Source organism: Stegastes partitus, unplaced genomic scaffold (genome assembly GCF_000690725.1).
Source record: "Stegastes partitus isolate 25-593 unplaced genomic scaffold, Stegastes_partitus-1.0.2 Scaffold51, whole genome shotgun sequence".
Lineage (NCBI taxonomy): Eukaryota > Metazoa > Chordata > Actinopteri > Pomacentridae > Stegastes > Stegastes partitus.
The window spans coordinates 129,244-147,794 of NW_007577782.1; the positions used below are offsets into that span (position 1 = coordinate 129,244).

The 18,551-nt window shown below is 39.5% G+C and overlaps 1 protein-coding gene across 1 annotated transcript; it reads left to right on the plus strand.

The window, feature by feature from the left end:
- The first annotated feature begins 1,505 nt into the window (after positions 1–1,505).
- cdk4 (cyclin dependent kinase 4) lies at positions 1,506–18,102 on the plus strand. The gene is made up of 8 exons (XM_008306963.1): positions 1,506–1,748; positions 10,612–10,846; positions 10,932–11,067; positions 11,242–11,409; positions 12,775–12,884; positions 15,232–15,282; positions 15,385–15,520; positions 17,281–18,102. Exons 2-8 carry the CDS (start codon positions 10,629–10,631, stop codon positions 17,380–17,382), a joined length of 921 nt encoding a protein of 306 aa, XP_008305185.1. The 5' UTR covers positions 1,506–1,748; positions 10,612–10,628; the 3' UTR covers positions 17,383–18,102.
- The last annotated feature ends 449 nt before the right edge of the window (positions 18,103–18,551 follow it).

Consider the following 18,551-nt stretch of genomic DNA (forward strand, 5'->3'; position numbering starts at 1 on the left):
TAATTGGTGATTCTAAATTGGTGTGAATGTGAGTGTGCTTGGTTGTCTCTAAGTGTAGCCCTGTGATAGACTGGTGACCTGTCCAGGGTGTCCCCTGCCTTCACCCTAAGTCAGCTGGGATAGGCTCCAGCCCCCAGCGACCCTCGTGAGGATTAAGTGGTGTATAGAAAATGGATGGATGGATGTTTTAGATTTTTGAACAGAAGAGAAACGCCAACAATATTGTAAAGTGCTGTTAGAATAATGTAAAACTTATTAGAACTTATTAGTCTTCAACTGCCTTACAGTGAGTGATCAATCCAGTGGTGTTGATAATTGTGGATGTCTGAGGCTATGTATAATAAATAGTCACGTGTCAAATTTTTGTTTGTTTGTTTGCATTTTTTAAAACAAAAGTAAGAATATAAAAAAATTGCTCTGGATCCTTATGTATGTCTTAAACACCTCAAAATAATATATGTTGTGCAACAACTTTGAGATATTTTACTTTGAGTAGACCATAATATTTAAATCTAGTCAGGTAAATTTGAATAATACTGTATGTCCTAAGGGGAGTGGTGGAGGTCCAGTGGTTGAGGCTTTGGGCTACTGACTGCTCGGTCTGCTGGGCCTCTGAAGACGGCCTTTAACCCTGTCTGCTCCAGGGAGGCCTTAGTGAGGCTGAAATCTGCACTCTGACCTCAACTTCCTGACAAGCTGGGATATGGGAAAAGAGAACTTCCTCTTCCAGAATCAAAAAAGCAAGTATATATATACAAAACTTGAAATATTTAATCTGGCCAGATAAATGTGTGTTTTTGCAGGATTTAACCTTAATATTTAACCTGGTCAGATAAATTTGCACAGTCAGTGATATGCTAGGGTCCTAACAGTAACATGTAGTTAGTCATGTAAATCTGCATTGTAAGTAAGATTTTTCCTCCTGATACTTAAATGATTGAGGTACATTTGCGTCATTAATAACATTTAGGATTTTAACCATAATATTTAAATTAGCCATGCAAATGTGTGTTATTAATATTACTGTAGAGTTTTAACCTAAATATTTAATTTAAGCAGGTATGTTTGCTTTTTTTGTAGGGTTTTAATCTTGATATTTACTTTAGCCAGGAAAATTTGTGTTTGATAAATTTGCCAAATTATTAATAGTGTGGGCTCTTGGAGTAAATATTTAATTTAGTTTAGCTCATATTGTCATTTTAGATAATGCTGTAGGTTCTTAAGTTTTAATATTTTAAAACCTAAATTGGTAGAGGCCAGTCTTATTTCTCTACTGGGGGTAACTCTGGCTCACTGGTTATTGATCAAAATGTTTTATATAAATGACACTGACAGCTTTTGACTTGCCTTCTGAGGATCCTGCTGTCTGTCTCATCACTGTGTAAAACTGTTCTTAAAGCGTATAAATAAAGTTGTGGTGATGATCTGTTGCTGCCACAGGCTCAAGTTTTCATACTTGATGTGCTGCTGGAGCTTTTGGCTCCGCCTCCTCTCAGAGTTGCTAGAAGCAACAGGAAGACAACCCAAAAAGGGTGCAGGCTGGAAGAAGAAGCAGCAGCAGAGGAGGCCCAAATCATTCCTGCTGACTTAGCCTCTCCCCGGCAGATCCACCGCTGGGCTCCGAGGCTCGGCCCGGTCCAGACCCGCCGCCCCGGACCCGCTTCTTACCGGTTTCTACGTGGCACATTGGGGGGATCATGTCCTCCACTTAGAGACTCGGTACCTGCCGCACAGGAGCAACAGGCGAGGTGAGTACAGGACCGCGGCTACACTGCTTGACTCATGTGTGACACTTTCCCACCGGGGCTTTATGTAATGTGGCACAGATGTGGAAATGGAAGTTGCAAGGCGGTGCTCCGGCTCCTCCGCCGCCGTCCGTCTCTACTTTCCTGCGCGTCCTCCGCCACGTCAGTGAGTCTGGAGGTGAGGAGGGGAAAAAAAAGTGGCCTGTTGTTGTTGCTGCTGCACTTTTTTTTTCTTTCCCTGCCAGTTTTAATTAACAAAGGAGCGCTATGGAGGAGCACCACGTGTCGGGCTCTCCGTGTGTCCCGGCCTGCTCCTCGCTGCCTCCGCCCACCGGCCTGCTCCTCGCTCACACACATGAATGAAGCTCCGGGGCTCAATGTGAGGATCTGGAGGGTCACTGACCTCAGTGTTGTGAGACATCAGTGAAACCTCCAGATGTTGAGCTGAAATCTGCCCTGTTGTGAGCTGCTCTGTTACTAAAAACACTGAAAAGGAAACTGAGAGATGTTTTTAGGGTGACAAGTCATGAACCACATCCTGCAGGACCAGAGGAAGTCACAGACCACAACAAGGCCGCTCATTCATTATGGGGCTGTGTACCAGACTGACAACTAAAAAGTTTCTTTGTAAATCACATTGTTCATTCTTTTCCCTGCTGTTAAATCAAGGCGAGGACACTGCAGGAGTAACAAAATGAGAAACTAAATAGGCTCTCAAAGATGCTGTTTGTTGGGTAAAAAGAAGTAAAAATATTAATATTTTGAATAACTTAAGTTTTTACAAACTAAATGTAATATCTTGAAAATAGTTCTGTCCGGAATCCTACCTTGTGAGTCTTTTTTGATCAATGCAAACCTGATATTTATGCATAAAATTAACTTTATTTCCAAATTTTCATGTTGCTCGTATTAAAACTGCAACAGAAATGTTAGCTAACGCATACAGAAACTTTTACATTGTTTTACAAACACTGATAATTGCCAATTAATTTAGAACTTTTGGGTCCAGGACAAATGTTCTAATTTTACTAAAACTTTATGAAACTAATATTTAAACCTCCTACATAAACATTATGTCATTTTGGGGATGTTTAGCCAACGCTAGCAAACAATTCAAGCTAGCTAGCTAGTGCTACAACAAGCTAATGTAGCATAACATTATTAGTTTAACTAAAAGTCAGTTATTTAGACTATTAAACAGATAATGATAGAAACAATTACAGCTAGTTGATTTTATTTTGCTGCATCACATAATAATGTACACTATTTATTAGAAATCGGACTATAGCAAAGCCAGAGTGTTTGATATCATGGATGTCTATGTTTTTGGTCACATATCACAGTAAAAGTATTTATTTTTTTGTTCAAATTAATAGATAACCCTCCAAGCAACTCTCATTTAATCAGTTAAACATTTTGTATATGTACATTCTTATGAAATGACACAAACCCTTATTTTGTTCTGTCATAATAGGACATCAACATAACTCAAAACTACTACTTTTAATTCTCTCAAACGAGAAAGATTATTTCTTCATCATGAGGGCACAGGCATCTTAATTTATTTTATTTACCTGTTAAAGTTATCTTAAAATTTCACATTTTACAAAAAGAGACTCAAGATTTTGAGCAGTTACCAACAAAACAAATGAGGAACTCACTTCTAGTTAACCAGTGAATGAGTCACATCTAATCAAAGTTTAAGAGCAGTGTCAGACGCAGTTCTTTTGTTGAAACAGATTCAAGAAATGGTCAGAGAAGAATTCAGGTCTCAGATTAAACAGTTTATTCAGGTCACATGGAAAGTTTTGCAGCACTGGATTCAGAGAGACACAGAGTAATCTTATGTCCAGCTGAACTAAGTTTTCCAGGTTCAGGTTCCAAATATCTTCTTGGGCTGGGACTACCCCGAACAGGGATTAGACTTGTACGCTGCCAGGTTTAATTGGCCAGTTACCAATGATGTGGACAGGCATACCTCTTCTGCGCTCTGTCCACGTCCTTGAAATTTGGTAAGCAACATGTGTGGATGTTGTTGGTACGGCGTGTATCTAAAGTAACAATCCTATCTGATAGAATAGAGGAGTTTCCGCTGTCACCTGGTGTGTGAACCAGTTCTCACCGGCCAGAAAATGAGTTGCTATTTTGGTGCACCCCTAGTAATAATACATATTAAGTAGTTAGTGGGGCTGCAACTATTGATTACTTTCATGATTGATTAATCTGTTGATTATTTAGTCCAGGATGACAAATGTGTTCTCTCCCACCCACCCACTCAAAGATGTTTTGTTTGCTCTCATAGAAGAGAAGAGAAACAGGGAATTATTAAAATTTAATCAGCTGGAATCAGAGGACTTTCTTTTTACTTAAAAAAATACTAAAATCAATTGTCAATTATCATAATAGCTGGCTATTAATTTAATAGTTAACAACTAATTGATTAATTGTTGCAGCTTTCACAGTTTCTAAGGAGTCTGTCATTATTTCATCATTTATTACCTTTTTTGTCTCCCCTTTAGTAAACAGCTGAACCACACTGGGCTGTTTCTAAGTGATGAATCATTACTTCGTCGTTACCTGTCCATTAGCAGCCCTCTGTGTGTGGAGAAGTGACCCTTATAGATACTAGAAGTTGTGTTTAAGTTAGAAGGTGAACACTGGCTTGAAAATGTAGAATTCTAAAATATCATTGATGTTATCGACTTCAATCATTCATTTTTAGTTTTAGCGTCAGCTGGGACATTCGTCCTCTTAACAAGGCCTCTTTCTCTTTCTTCAAGTATTTCATTTCTCAGACTTCGTGGCCCCTTTCTGACTCTTCTGACTCCCACAGCTGTTGTCACATCGTCTGCCTCCAGAGGAAAGTTGCACAACGGCAGTTAGTGGTGGAAGATAGAGGCTTAAATCAGCTGCAGCTTCCAACATATGGAAAATGTGTGTAATAAATGGTCAGTGCAGAGGGAAAGAGCAGTGCTGCCCCGTTATATTACTACCGCACAGCTTGTAAAAGAGCTTTTTAAGTGAATGTTATGACACTGTTAACATACAGTACATAAAGCATATGGATCCAATATTTTTCTATATAGAGACTGTGTGATCTAAACTGCAGTAGTTAGCTGGTTGATGAATTAAGTAAAATTAGAGGGTTTTTTTTTAAACGTTTGAGGCGTAACAAGCTCAAAGTCTGCTCAGGTTGAAAATAAAAGCTCCTTCAAATAGGTTTTATTGGTGGTATTTTTGTTAGTGTTTTCTCTGCATTACTTTGCTGAAGCCTGTTTTGGGACTTTGCAGCAGGAAGAGTGTTATTTACAGTCTTTTCCTCGGTTCAGCTGCAACTGAGCAATGTTAGACGGATTTTGTATTGCTCGATTGTCTTGCAGATACGCAGGAATGCAGGAAGATTCTTGTCTGCAGACAGTGTGACTCAACTGTCTTTGCATAAGAGGGAGAAATGCGGTACGTTAATGCAACAGCTCTTCCTCTTATTAACAGCAGTTTATATTGACCACTTCAGTAATTGCGGTTTGGCAGCGTTTGTGGATATTCAAACCCTCTGCTTTAACTAGTTAAAGCTTTGTGTTAATTACGGTCATGTTGACCTTCACTGGTATGAGATCACATATTTCACAATTGATTGCTGCTTCATTAAATACTTGTGTCAGATTTGGAAGTTTACCTTCATAAAAGTTGGAAATATTTGTGATATTTTTCACTAAATTATCTAAATCTTGATGATAATCTGAAGACAGCTTAATATTGTTCCATTCAACTGCATTTATCCAGTTTCTTCTTCAGGCTCATATTACAATCTCGCAGTGCAAACATTCTGTCTCATTCTGTCGACCAAATATTTGACAGCCATTTAGAGTGTCAGGTTTTGGAGTATCTAACTTGAAAAAAAAAAAAGGCAGCACAATTACACAAGAGAATAAATTCCTTGTTCAAGTGTTAGGCTTTTAACGGATTGTGTTTCTGCTCTTTTGTTGCTCTACTTTACTCGCTCACAATCAGAGCTCCAGACCTACAGTGTCCCTTTCACACTCTTTTCTGCCTCAGATATGCTTGTTACACTTGTCGGTTTAAAGCAATCTACTCGAGGCTCCATCAGCTTTGTTCTCATTTGTTTTAAATCAACTTAAAATAAATTCATGATGTGTAGTGAAACAAATGGCAATTTATAATCCAACATCCCCCTTTTTTATTTTAAAAGGACTGAAAATGATCTGCTGAAGCATTTATTCTACCAAGTGCTAGTAAGTTCACCCTCTTGTTGGGGCCCTGATATAGAATGCAATATGCAGTTTTAAAGTCTCTTTTCCAGACAGTGATGGAACCTCCACGAAAACAATCCCTCTTTGCTTTGAATTGTAGCTCTACACCATTGCTTTCCCGAGAATGTGCAGATCTGTGCCTCTATCTTTATCTACCTCTCTCTACTTTCTGCAACTCGAGCACACCAGCTCACCCACAAGTCTGCTCAAACACTGTAGGACTACTCTTTTGACAGTATTGGTTCCTTAGGTGTGTCATCTGTCTATATCTGCAAAAAAAACCCTGCGATGTTCACAAGCTAAAAAACTGTATTTTCACTTTAGGAAGTCTTTAAAAGTATGAATTTGATATCTTTAACAGAAAAGACATGATCCAGACAGTGACAGAGCTTTAAAATGTTAGAGTAGTCATTAGATAAACACTGTTGAAATGAAGTGATATTGATGTTGGAACATTGCAGGATTTGTTCGAGCCGTTTCAGGCTGCAGATGATTGGGGAAATTGGACTGTAATAGATAAGTCTTCCTTCCACACCGACACATCGTTCCCTGAGCTGGGAGTCCGTGATTTGCAACAGCAGCACATCGCTCGTGGCCTCAACAAGATCAACACTTTCTCGAAATAAAAGACTGCAAATGAGGCACGGTGGGTTTTGTCGATTGTGGGGATCTGTGCTCATTAATGACACTTTGAGGGCAGTTGGAGCAGGAGGAGGCTTCGTGAAACGGAGCCAGTGAACGGGTGAGCTAGAAATGCGAGAGCAGCACCTGCAGGGATACCAGGTATGAAAGCGGCAGGCGTTAATGTTGAGTAGGTGGAAGGGCCGCGGATGGATGAAAGTAGGTTAGGGGATGGGCTGAGCGGAGGAAGTGCACCAAACAGGTTTGACAGATTAAAGGCTGAGATTGAACAAAGGAAAGGAAGGAGTGGGATGATGTTCTCACTGGTTCTGTGCCTGCTTCCTGGCAAGAGACCGAGGGGACGGAGTTAAGTTGGGAGCAACGAGACAGAGAGCTGTTGAAGGTGCTTCCTGTGCTGCACAGTGGTGGCCAAAAGTCCCACGTCGAGTGTGTTTACTTTAAAGTGGCGCCACATTCAGTGACTTCTGTCAGGAGATCAGGTACTTTGTCCTGCCGCTTGTGGGTTCTAAAACTTTTGGTGTATTATTTTCTGTTTTTCTTTTATTTGACAGTTGATGGTGAAGAGGCAGTCAGGACACGTGGGGGTGAGAAGGGGAGTGTGACGTGCACCACAGATTCCTGACTGGAATCAAAGCAGGGATGTTGCAATTGTGTGTCCTGCGCTGTAGCCGTCCAGCTGTCGAGGTGCTTCAATTTTCATGAACGTTGAAGAGCACTGAAACATTCCTCTTTGGATCTGACTAAAAAATGTGTCACTTATTTCAGCACTTTGCACCCAAAGTACCTGGAGAGCTCCTCCACTGTAGCAGAGGCCCGCACGGCTAGACGTAAAATGTTACGCACTTAGCTCCAAGCATAGTTGACCTGCTGCCAGAGTGGTTGAAATAAAGTGATGAAATTCACGGAGAAGGTGAAAAGTCACTTCTGTGATGTGTTGCAGCTGCAGGAATTGGTGTTGTTATGTTAATGGTGGGTCAAATGATGCTATGTAATGTAGAATGGGTTGCCTAGAGTAACAAACGCAGGTAATTATCAGTCCACAATGTAGATTATTTCAGCTTTATGGAATGTTTTTAGCATCTTTTAGTTGAATGTTGTGTTGTGTGGCCTAAAAGTGTTTTGATTCCCTCTTATCAGAATCCTGCTGCAGTAGGAAGCTGTTTTTAGAGAAAGAATGTTTAAGATTTAAGGAAGTCTGACAATGTTTTAATGTGTGGTTTGTAGTGTTTATAGCAACTTGATTATATCAGATAGATAGATAGATAGATAGATAGATAATTGTCATATGGGCAACAAAAAATTAACACTGCAATGGAATTGTCTAGTTTGCACACTCCCATATACATAATAAAGAATATCAATATAAAAACACCAATAATATAAATAGATAGGAGAAAAAAAAGAGACAGAAAGTAAGGTGAATATTGATTATTTACATGTAGCAGCATCAGTGAGGTGATGTAGCAGCAAATATACATTTAAAGTGCACTTACCTCCGTGATGACTGTTTTCTAGGAACCTCTGAGCCCCAAAACCCACCGGTGGGTTTGAAAGGCATGTTGTCTTTTTTTAAAAATCACCAAAATGAAACAATTTATCAGACAGAAAAACAGAAAGAATCATTGGATTTTTGACTTTAAGTGTGATGTGTGGTTCTCATCCACGCTTCAAATTGTCATATTTCAACAAAATCTGCTTTGCTTCATTTAAAAGTTTGCAAAAAATAAACTGTTTGCTCTCAACAGAAAACAAAAAACTAAAAAAAAAAAAAATTGCACTCTCTGTTGCAACCAGAAACCCACTAGTGACTCAGCTGCAACCAACAGTCTCGTGACAAAAATTCAGGGACTTTGTGTTTGGACTGCAGACTGTGTTTACACACAGCAGAGAGGAGACACAAAATAAAAATGTAAGTAGCTGAATATCTATAGTATGTACTGGTAGCATTTTATTCCTGTATTGTTAACACCTGTGGGTGCTTGGAAAGACAAGTTGATTCCACGTTTTTCCCTATTTTTGAGAACGATATGAAACTTAAGTTCTCTTTTTTTGATGGGCAGAAATTGCTCAGGTTGCAGACGGTTACAGAGAGCAGTAGCAGCGCAAAAAACTAGAATATCAGTGAGCTGGAGGCTTTTGCGCACGAAAAATGGGCTAAAAATTCTAAAAGAGAGGCGTCGGAAGCTTGTGAGAAACTACAAACAACCAGAGGCATTTGGTGAAGGTCTTAAAGGTCACTATATTGACTTTGGGGGGGTTGAACCTTTTTGCTTAGAGAATTCCTGGAATGACAAGTGTTTGCTTACATGCCGAGATTGTTTGCCTCAAAAAAATAAAAGCTTTGCTGAAGTTAAAAGAGTAAAACAAACTGCAGGTGAAATTAGACACACATTTCAAGGAATTTAGAGCGCTCATGAAAACACGAGAGGAATCGCTTTGATTTATAGAGATCATGAAGTCCTGACATCAAAGTGTCTTCTGTCGACGCTTGAAAGTTATTTCTTTGACAGACTGTTGGCGGTGTGCCTGAAAATAGATTTTGTACCCACTCAGAAATGGATATTCAAGCACAAGAGCTGTTAAGGAGCATCCGTTTGTGGATGTGTAAGATTTCTAGGGGAATGGCAATGTGCTGTGTGTTATGGTACGCCGGAGGACTTTTCTGCTGATCATCAGCGTCTCACAGCCAGAGTTCATAAAGAGTTCATTAAGCTGCGTAACTATTGCAAGATGTGTTTTGATAATTAACATTTTTATCCTTTGTAACTAGAGATGCACGATATACGTGTTTTTTTCAATGTATCGGTATCGGTCCAATGACCAAATTTAGCCGATGTCAAAAACCGATGGTTGTGGGGCGCCGCTATAGCTCACCTGGTTGAGCTGGCGTCCTATGTGCAGGGCTACAGTCCCGATGTGGAGGTCATGAGTTCGAATCCCGCTCATGACCCTTTCCCACATGTCCTCCCCTCATTCTTCTCCCCCACTTTCCTGTCTCTCTCTGACTACACTATCCAATAAAGGCACAAAGGCCAAAAAAATAGCTTAAAAAAAAACAAAAAAACAAAAAAAAACAATGGTTGTGTTATAATTGGCTGTGTTTCGAATCTATGATAATGTTTTGCACTTTTCTCCTGAGCCAATGCATGTCCTTGAAGATAACATGACCAGTGAGAACTGGTTCACATACTGGGAGACAGCGGAAACTCCTCTATTCTATCAGTTACTGTAAATACACGCCTTTTGGACAACACACACACACACTTTGTATTCAATCCAAGCAGTTTCTGTTTACATTTCAGTGAACTTCCGCATGAACAGTGGTTAGTCTGTTCACGTCACAGTAACTGGCCAATTAACCTTGATTGCGTACAAGGCCAACCTCTGTTCGGGGCAGTCCAAGACCAAGAAGATAAATGTGAATAATTTCCGGATATCGGGGCTCCTTCTGATGGAGCTCTCATGAGAGGTCTGTCACTCTGAGCCCAGCGTTGCCTCACTTTACCTGTGACCTCAATAAATTCTACATCTGTGAACTGAAGATTTCTCCGGTTTGTACTTGGGCTTCCAACTAAAGAATCGGGATAACAATTGTCTAACATTAGCGCCTTCGTCTCTACATGTGATATTGCTTCTATTTCACAGATGTTTTTACTTAAATGGTCCTGGATTTGAACGTTAAATATGTTAAAATATGTTTCACTTTTGTTCCATAGTAAAGAAGACTGTTGTCTAATTTGGGCTTCTTTTCATTAGTTTTCATGTTCTCGCAGTGCTTACTTATACTCATTTTTTGACGTGAACAAATATTGAATTTCGACGTCAGTAATATTGATTATCGGCAATATCAGAAATCTTTATATCGGATATTAGTATCAGCCGGAAATGTAAATATCATGCATCACTATATGTAACACAAGCATCTAATTTGTGTCTTCTACTTTGTCTCTCAGTCTGTTTGAACCTGGCCATGGCCCACGGCACCAGCATCCAGTATGAGCCGGTGGCAGAAATCGGCGGAGGTGCTTATGGGACTGTTTATAAGGCTCGGGACACGGAGAGCGGCCAGTTTGTGGCTCTGAAGAGCGTGCGTGTCCAAACGGACCAAAACGGCCTCCCGATCTCCACAGTCAGAGAGGTGGCTCTGTTGAGACGGTTAGAGCAATTCGACCACCCTAACGTGGTCCGGTAAGTGTTGTAATTTCAACTCATGTTGTCTATAAACCGCTGTCAACACCTCTCACAGGAATCCTGTTTCTCTTGTTCCTACCAGGCTTATGGACGTATGTGCCACGCAGAGGTCAGACCAGGAGACTAAAGTCACTCTGGTGTTTGAGCACGTGGACCAAGACCTCAAGACATATCTAGAGAGAGCTCCAGCTCCAGGATTATCCCCCGACCGCATTAAAGTGAGAACTGACTGAAGCATCATCCAAACTAAACCACACTGAATTTGTTCAATAAGTGAGATGGCAGAATCCTTATGGAAAGGATGGAGTGTTTTTGTTGTGCAACTGTTTCAAAGCCAAAACTGTCCAAATCTTTAGTTTCAGTGAAGATGCCTGTTCTTTTTTTTTTTGCAGGACTTGATGAAGCAGTTGCTGTGCGGCCTTGCGTTCCTTCACTCAAACCGTGTGATGCACAGAGACCTGAAACCAGAGAATATTCTGGTAACCAGCCAAGGCCAGGTGAAGCTGGCTGACTTCGGTCTCGCCAGGATCTACAGCTGCCACATGGCCCTCACTCCTGTGGTAGGAACCGTGAACTGTCTTTTCCAAAGCACACTGTAATGTTTTTTTTAGGACAATTTTAAAATTATTAGATTTTCAATCATTCAGTCTGGTTTGTATTCATTTCAGTTTCAAATTAAAATCTACTTTTATCCACTTGGAAATTTGTTTAAGACAATCTGTAGATATTATGTATATGACTTGGATGAGACGACAAGTTATTACTCTCACTTAAATCTAATATAAGTACAAACAGTTAGCCTGAATCAGTCTATGGATAACAATATTTTATACATCTCAACTTCACAAATTAACACATTATACCTCATTTGTATATAAAAAACTATAGCATAAGTCATCGTGTTTCTTAGCTGGTTGACAAGAAGTACTAATACTACATAATTCCCTGTAGACCTTCAACATGTCACTTTTACATTACTCTTTAAATAGACAAGATTTAAAGTGTTAGTGAGCTTCAGATGCACTGTTTGGAAGGCTTTTTATCTGTGTTGAGTTGTTTTTAGTTTTCGTATGAAGCATTGTTATCGAAATGTTAAAGTTGCCCCTGATGAACAAGTCTGGCAGAAATGATTTTAGAAGCTAATTTTGTTTTCGATTTCCCAAGCTCAAACCAAACAGCCTTTAGGCGTATTTAGATATCTCGACAATCAATCAGAGCGTCAAAACATGTGACGAAACACTAGGTACAAATCGACGTAAACAGGTTTTAAGTGCCAGACTGTATGTTCCTTTAAAGAGTATACATCATCCAGTCCTTTAAATACTGACAGCAGATTCAAATTCCACATCAGCTACAGCCATCTTGGCTGCTCACGAAAGTGTCTCAGCGGCGCGTCTCTGCACAATCATCCTGTCAAACTTGCTGCAGGTTAAATAAATGGTTGCTCTGCACAGTAAAAGCAGTGTGGAAGACCCAAGGGGTCAAACGTATTCTGACAAAGAAAATGTAACTGGAGTTCTCAGATTTGTTTGTTTCACAGGATAACTCTAAATAAAAGACACTACTAACTTCACTATAGCTTTATGAATGAAATGAAATGAAAAATACTTTATTTATCCCAGAAGGGAAGTTATTTTATTTATGATAAAGTTCATGTCATCTTATTGTTTTATGAGTTTAATTTCCACCCAACACAGAGTGGATGGGATGTTTTTTCAGTACTTGAAATATTTTGCATCAAGCCTCTTTGAAAATATATGTAAGAAACAGTTTTAAAAAGAATGAGAGTTGATAGTCACACTGGCAGCTCTGAGAGGCAGTGCTTCAGCTACAGTGGCAGTGCTAACATGTTGATGTTGAATTCTCAGTCTGTCAAATAATTTGATCTTAGTAACATTTAGGGATTCCATGTTTGTGTTTTCCAGGTGGTCACACTGTGGTACCGACCTCCTGAAGTTCTGCTGCAGTCCAGTTATGCCACGCCGGTGGATATCTGGAGCACCGGCTGCATCTTTGCTGAGATGTTCAGGCGCAAGTGAGTCAGAAGAATAATGGTCACTATCCAGGATATTAATGAATATGTTATAAAAAATAATAATATATATCTAGCAGAGCTATCATCATCATGAAATTTTAGTTGATGATTGATAGGGAAAAAACTATGATAAACGGTTTCATTTCTTTTGGTAATTGTATGCTTTTATTAGTTTTAGATTAATGGTATTGGTGCCTTTGAATGCAACCTTTTTGCTGCAAATCTGACAAATCGCCTCCTCCAAGTTATTGGGCTCTTCTTTTTCATTTGGCTTGAAACCAAAATGTGCCAACAGCAGTGCTGTAGTGTTTCACTTTGCAACTAAATCCATGACATTATTGTCAGTAGATGCTCGCTAAAATGAAGTTGGTTGAATATTAGCAGTTAGGCTCCTCAAGATAAGCAATGGGTGCCTTTAAACCAAAGCAGAAGAAAAAAAGGTGCAAACAGGGGTGAACGATGTGAAAGTGGTGATTCAAATATGAGTGTGTTAGTTCACCTGTAAATGGTAACAATTCCAACAGTTATGCAAAATGGTGGCAGTCACCTGAAATACCTGCGACCAGACGATTCTGTAATAACTGTGACAGGCTTCTATCCAGTAAGTCTTTATATGTAAATCCAGTTTAAGGAATTACATTTGCCCCTTAAGAAAGGTAACAAACTGATTTTGATGTAATTCACTGAAAAGTGGACTCATTAAGGTAAAAAGTATCAGAGATTTGCTCACATATCCTGTGCAAAGCAGCAGTTTGTATTTCCAAAGTGAGTTCTAGTTTCTCATTTAACTCCTCAGGCCAGCTTAGAATGTGAAACTCTTGAGTTTGAAATCGTTTTGCACACACATCAGCTCCAGATACTTTCTGGAGAGAGCCAATGCTTGGATAATTATTTTTTTTTTCCTTCAATCCAGAAAGCATGACATCCTTTTACTGCGTATAAATCATTGGGAGGGAACGTAGAGCGCACAGAGCACAGAGCCAGGACTCACGTCCAGCTTTTTGTTTGCTGTTCGGTTTAAGTTACCAAAATGCTTGGCTAAGATTAGGCTGAGATAAATATTGACAAAGACATGTCCCATCTTGTGCTTCAAGTTAGTTTTTTTTTTTTTTTTTTTCACATTTAGCCACGATGTCAATCTTTCCCTCATCCTAATCAAGTGCTTTGAGATGCTTTAGCTTAATGAAAACATTAGTGAGGCTGAAGTTACCAGGGCTGGATGTTTTAGGGACAATCAAAAGAAACATTGAACACTTGTTATATTTAAAGAAAACATAGTCTGTGCAGCACTACTGTGCAGTTCACAGCTTGCACTTTAATAGTCACCAGAACGCTGACTCTGTTGGCTGTTTTTTGACATCAGCTACTTGTCTTGGCAGAGGGAGATACACTCCACCTTTAGACTCACCTCTTATCGCTTGTAAGAGGTTCACTCTTTACTGAGTGATATACGTGTTCAGATTTTATCTCAGATTTTGTGTCCGAGTCAAAGCAGAGCCGATGAGTAGCGGTTCAGATTGAATCACATTGGCAGGTCATCTGTGTTATCTGGTCCGGAGCCTCAGACTGTCAAGGGGTGAACTGTTGGGAGGGGAAAAAAAAGAGGCTTTTGCCACAGACATCAAGTCACGGCACACACAAATATCTAGTTTCAGTCTCGCCCATCCTCCAGCCGAGTCTGTAGGCACAAGTTTTGGATGCCATCATTGTAAAACATGACCTGGATATAAATGAGATGTTATTAATTATCACTGAAATTTGATGGTACTTTTACATCATAACGACACAGATGGGAGTCCTCAGCATCATGTACGTTTGTGGGAACTTACTGACAGCTCACAGGCTGATTCAACACAACCAAACATTACAAACAAGCAAAAGTCATAACCAGTGAATTTAGATGCAATATTAAGCGTTTTGAGCTGCCTGAGGTGATGACTGCTTTAACTTTCTTCCAGATCAGCTGAAAAACTGCAGTTTAGCTCGATGAAGCACACAGTAGCTCTATCTAGTGGTAAAAATGACACATTGCATGAAACCGGCCGCCAACATGCTTTGATATAACAGTAATTTGAAGATGGAGAGGATGTAATGATGTACTGGTATATTGTCATAACTCATGGCATCAGGAGTATTATTAAACACGCTCTATGTTGGTTAACATGACTGAGATGCTGCAGAGTTTTATAAACGCTTGAATCATTCATGCTCAATGCTCCTCATGCCAAACTACTAATCTTTGCCTGAAGGCCATCATGTTGCTAACAGAAATAACAGCCTTTTGAAGAAAGCACCACCAGCCTGCAGCTTCAGCCTGTTAACTGAGATTAACCTTTCTGTTCTTTAGACCTTTGTTCTGTGGAGAATCAGAAATGGACCAGCTTGGGAAAATTTTTGAGTGAGTAGCGAATATTTTCCATCACATTTAACAGCCTAGGAGCCCCCTTGGCTGATTTATTCATGTAATTCCTACTTCATTGAAAATAACATGTCATTTCAGAGTTATTGGTTTGCCGCCAGAGGAGGAGTGGCCGACTGATGTTACGCTATCAAGGAAAAACTTCCCCCCTCTCACGGCTCGCCCAATCAAGGACTTTGTTCCAGAGATAAATGAGCAGGGGGCTCAGCTATTGCTGGTAAGGCTCATGAATTAAATATTAAAGTGGCTGTCCATCTTGCCTGGTGCTCAATTCATGTCTGAGCTGCATACAGAGTTAAAATTGGGACATTGACAGATCGGCAACCTCAGACTCCAGAAGAAGTAACACAAGCCTCAAGAATTCCACTGCGGCAATACAGAAGAATTCTTGTGACTCGTCTGGTTACACCAGAGGAGGAAGGAGGACTCTTCACAGAAAAGTGTTCTGTCCTTGTACTTTTACAGAGGCCTGCTAGAACTGGAAAAAAAGACTTAAAATCTGTTTCTTAATGGATTGTTTATAAAAGGACATGTCCAGTACATGTCGCTTTTCTGTGATTGAACCTGAGATTTAACCGTTTCTTTTAGTGCAGACTGCATTATTTTATTCTGTCCGTCCACATGATGTAGAAAATGTTGGTGGTCTTTACATCTCAAATCATCAAATGGTTAGAAAGACTCATGTTTGACCATCTCTGACTTTTCTGAAATTCGTATTGTATCAAATATTGATATCTAAAAGGATATTTGGGGAATATATCAAAAACTCTTGGAGATATTTTTTATTCATTTATTTTTTTTAATTGCCGGTGAACTCACTTTCAGTTTTTTTTTTTTTTTTTTCACAAATTAAAATTTAAAGCTATGTTTGAACAACCATATGCTTTTAAAGATAAAAACCTGAGATTCTCACTGTTCTTTCTCATCATGTCCTTGAGTCAGAATCTGCAAAACTGGACAAACAGTGTCTTGTCATGAAAAGTCCCAGCTTTGATCACACATTAACAACAAACCTGATAACACAGCAGTCACCTAGTGGTATTTTGTGGACGGTATGTAGTTGTATGTTGCAACACTACAAAACAAAACACATAGAATACTTTTAATAGATGCTGTTAGAAGTTACAAAATGTCACAGAAATGGAAATGTTATTTTCATTTAACTTTTATTATAGATTGAGCTAAAGAAACAAAAAATATCGCTAGGTATCCTAATTGAAGTACAACAAAGTTCTATTTTGCAGATTCTAACGGTGAGAAATAACGTTTCAGGCTTTTATCTTTATTAGTTCCTGACATATTGTCGTTCAAATGTAGACTCAAGTTTCAATGTGCAAAAAAACAAGCTTTGTAGTTCTTACAAAGTATTTGATACATCGGTCTTAAGTTTCACAGAAACCATTTTAAATATCTGTAGTTGTTGATAAAAAAAATTTAGAAAAAGGTTTCAAGCAAATCAGAGATGGTTGAGCAGAAGTACGCTGATGATTTGAGATGGAATAACTGGTGTAGAATAATAGAAGCACAATATTGGACAAGAGTTTATTGAATTAACTAAAAATAAATCTTGATGACAAAGGAAGCTTTATAACGATCCTTTGCACTTTGTTGTTTTTATATTTTTCAACCAGTCACAACCTCGAGTTTCCACTGGTTGCCTGGCAACTGGTCCAGGCCATCATTTGGCACAAACTGCTGTTTTTATTTCTCGGTTTTTGCATGAATTAAAACAAACAAGATACAATGTGTTGATTAAAGAGCTTTGGAGATGTAGGTAACTTTTGTTACCTTGCACATAGACAGGCTAGCAGTTTTCCCCTTTTGCTTCCAGTCTTGATGCTAGGCTAAGCAAACTGGTTGCCCCAGTTACATATTCACTGAACTGTAATCCTCTCATTTAACTCAAGAAAATCTAAATGTCAGACTACGCCTTTACGGTGCCATAGCTCTAACACCGTGTTGTTCTTTCCTCCACAGAAAATGCTGACATTCGACCCCTTAAAGCGAATATCCTCCCTGAATGCACTAGAACATCCTTACTTCTGTGACGAGGAGACATCGACTCAGACAAAAAGCTGAAATGAGGCAGTGAAACATGCGGCGAGAGGTAAACGGTGTCTAAGTGTAGGGTTTCAGTGTCATTCACTGCATTGCCATTCAAGATGTTTGGGTCATGCTTTTGGAATATTATTTTGTTATTCCTGCGTCTAAAAAAAGGATTAAAGCCCAAGAAAGGGAGGCGTGAACTTAAAGATCACTGGCTTGCTTTTCAACGTGTAAATGTCACAATTATTGATGTTAACGTGTCACGTTTTAAAGGACAGTACCAGTGTTTTTGATTTTCTGCATCAGTGTCGTCAGCCAGCACAGATGTACAGAAAGTTCTGTCATCTCTTCTGAAATGTTGCTCTTGTTGTTTTGTGTCTGTCAGACGTGACTCCTCAGTGGGTTAGAACAGCCAGTCGTTAGTGAGTTTACTGTATTTGTTTTAGTATTTATCATACAAAACGAACAATAATACCGTAAGCCTGTGAAAGGCATTACGCTGTATGAAAATGATTCATGAAATCCTGAAGAAAAGGAAGACTAGTTGCAAGTAGTTTAAGAAAAACGCACAACGAAGACACGTTACAAAAATACTGGTATTGCCCTGAAACTATCTCACAAAGCAAAAGTATTTTTTCTTCTTTTATTGGAGGACTGAAAGGGTGGACTTCATTTCATTTTTGTTCCGTTGCTGAATCCATCTAAAATCAACCATCACTGCATCTCCAAGTGAATAAAAACTGTTTCAATCACTTCCAGGCTTAATTTGTGTTTATTCAGATGACAGTCCTTACAAGATGGCTAAACGTGAATGATGAATGAAAACTGAAATGGACTGAGATCCATCCATTATCTCTACACCGCTTAATCCTCACTAGGGTCGCGGGGGGGCTGGAGCCTATCCCAGCTGACTTAGGGTGAAGACAGGGGACACCCTGGACAGGTCACCAGTCTATAACAGGGCTACACTTAGAGACAGACAACTAAGCACACTCACATTCACACCTACGGACAATTTAGAATCACCAGTTAACCTCAACATATTTTTGGACTGTGTGGGAGGAAGCCGGAGAACCCGGAGAGAACCCACGCTGCACGGGGAGAACATGCAAACTCCGTGCAGAAAGAACCCAGTGCCCCCACTGGGACTCGAACCGGCGACCTTCTTGCTCTTATTTATGTATATATAAATATGCACACAT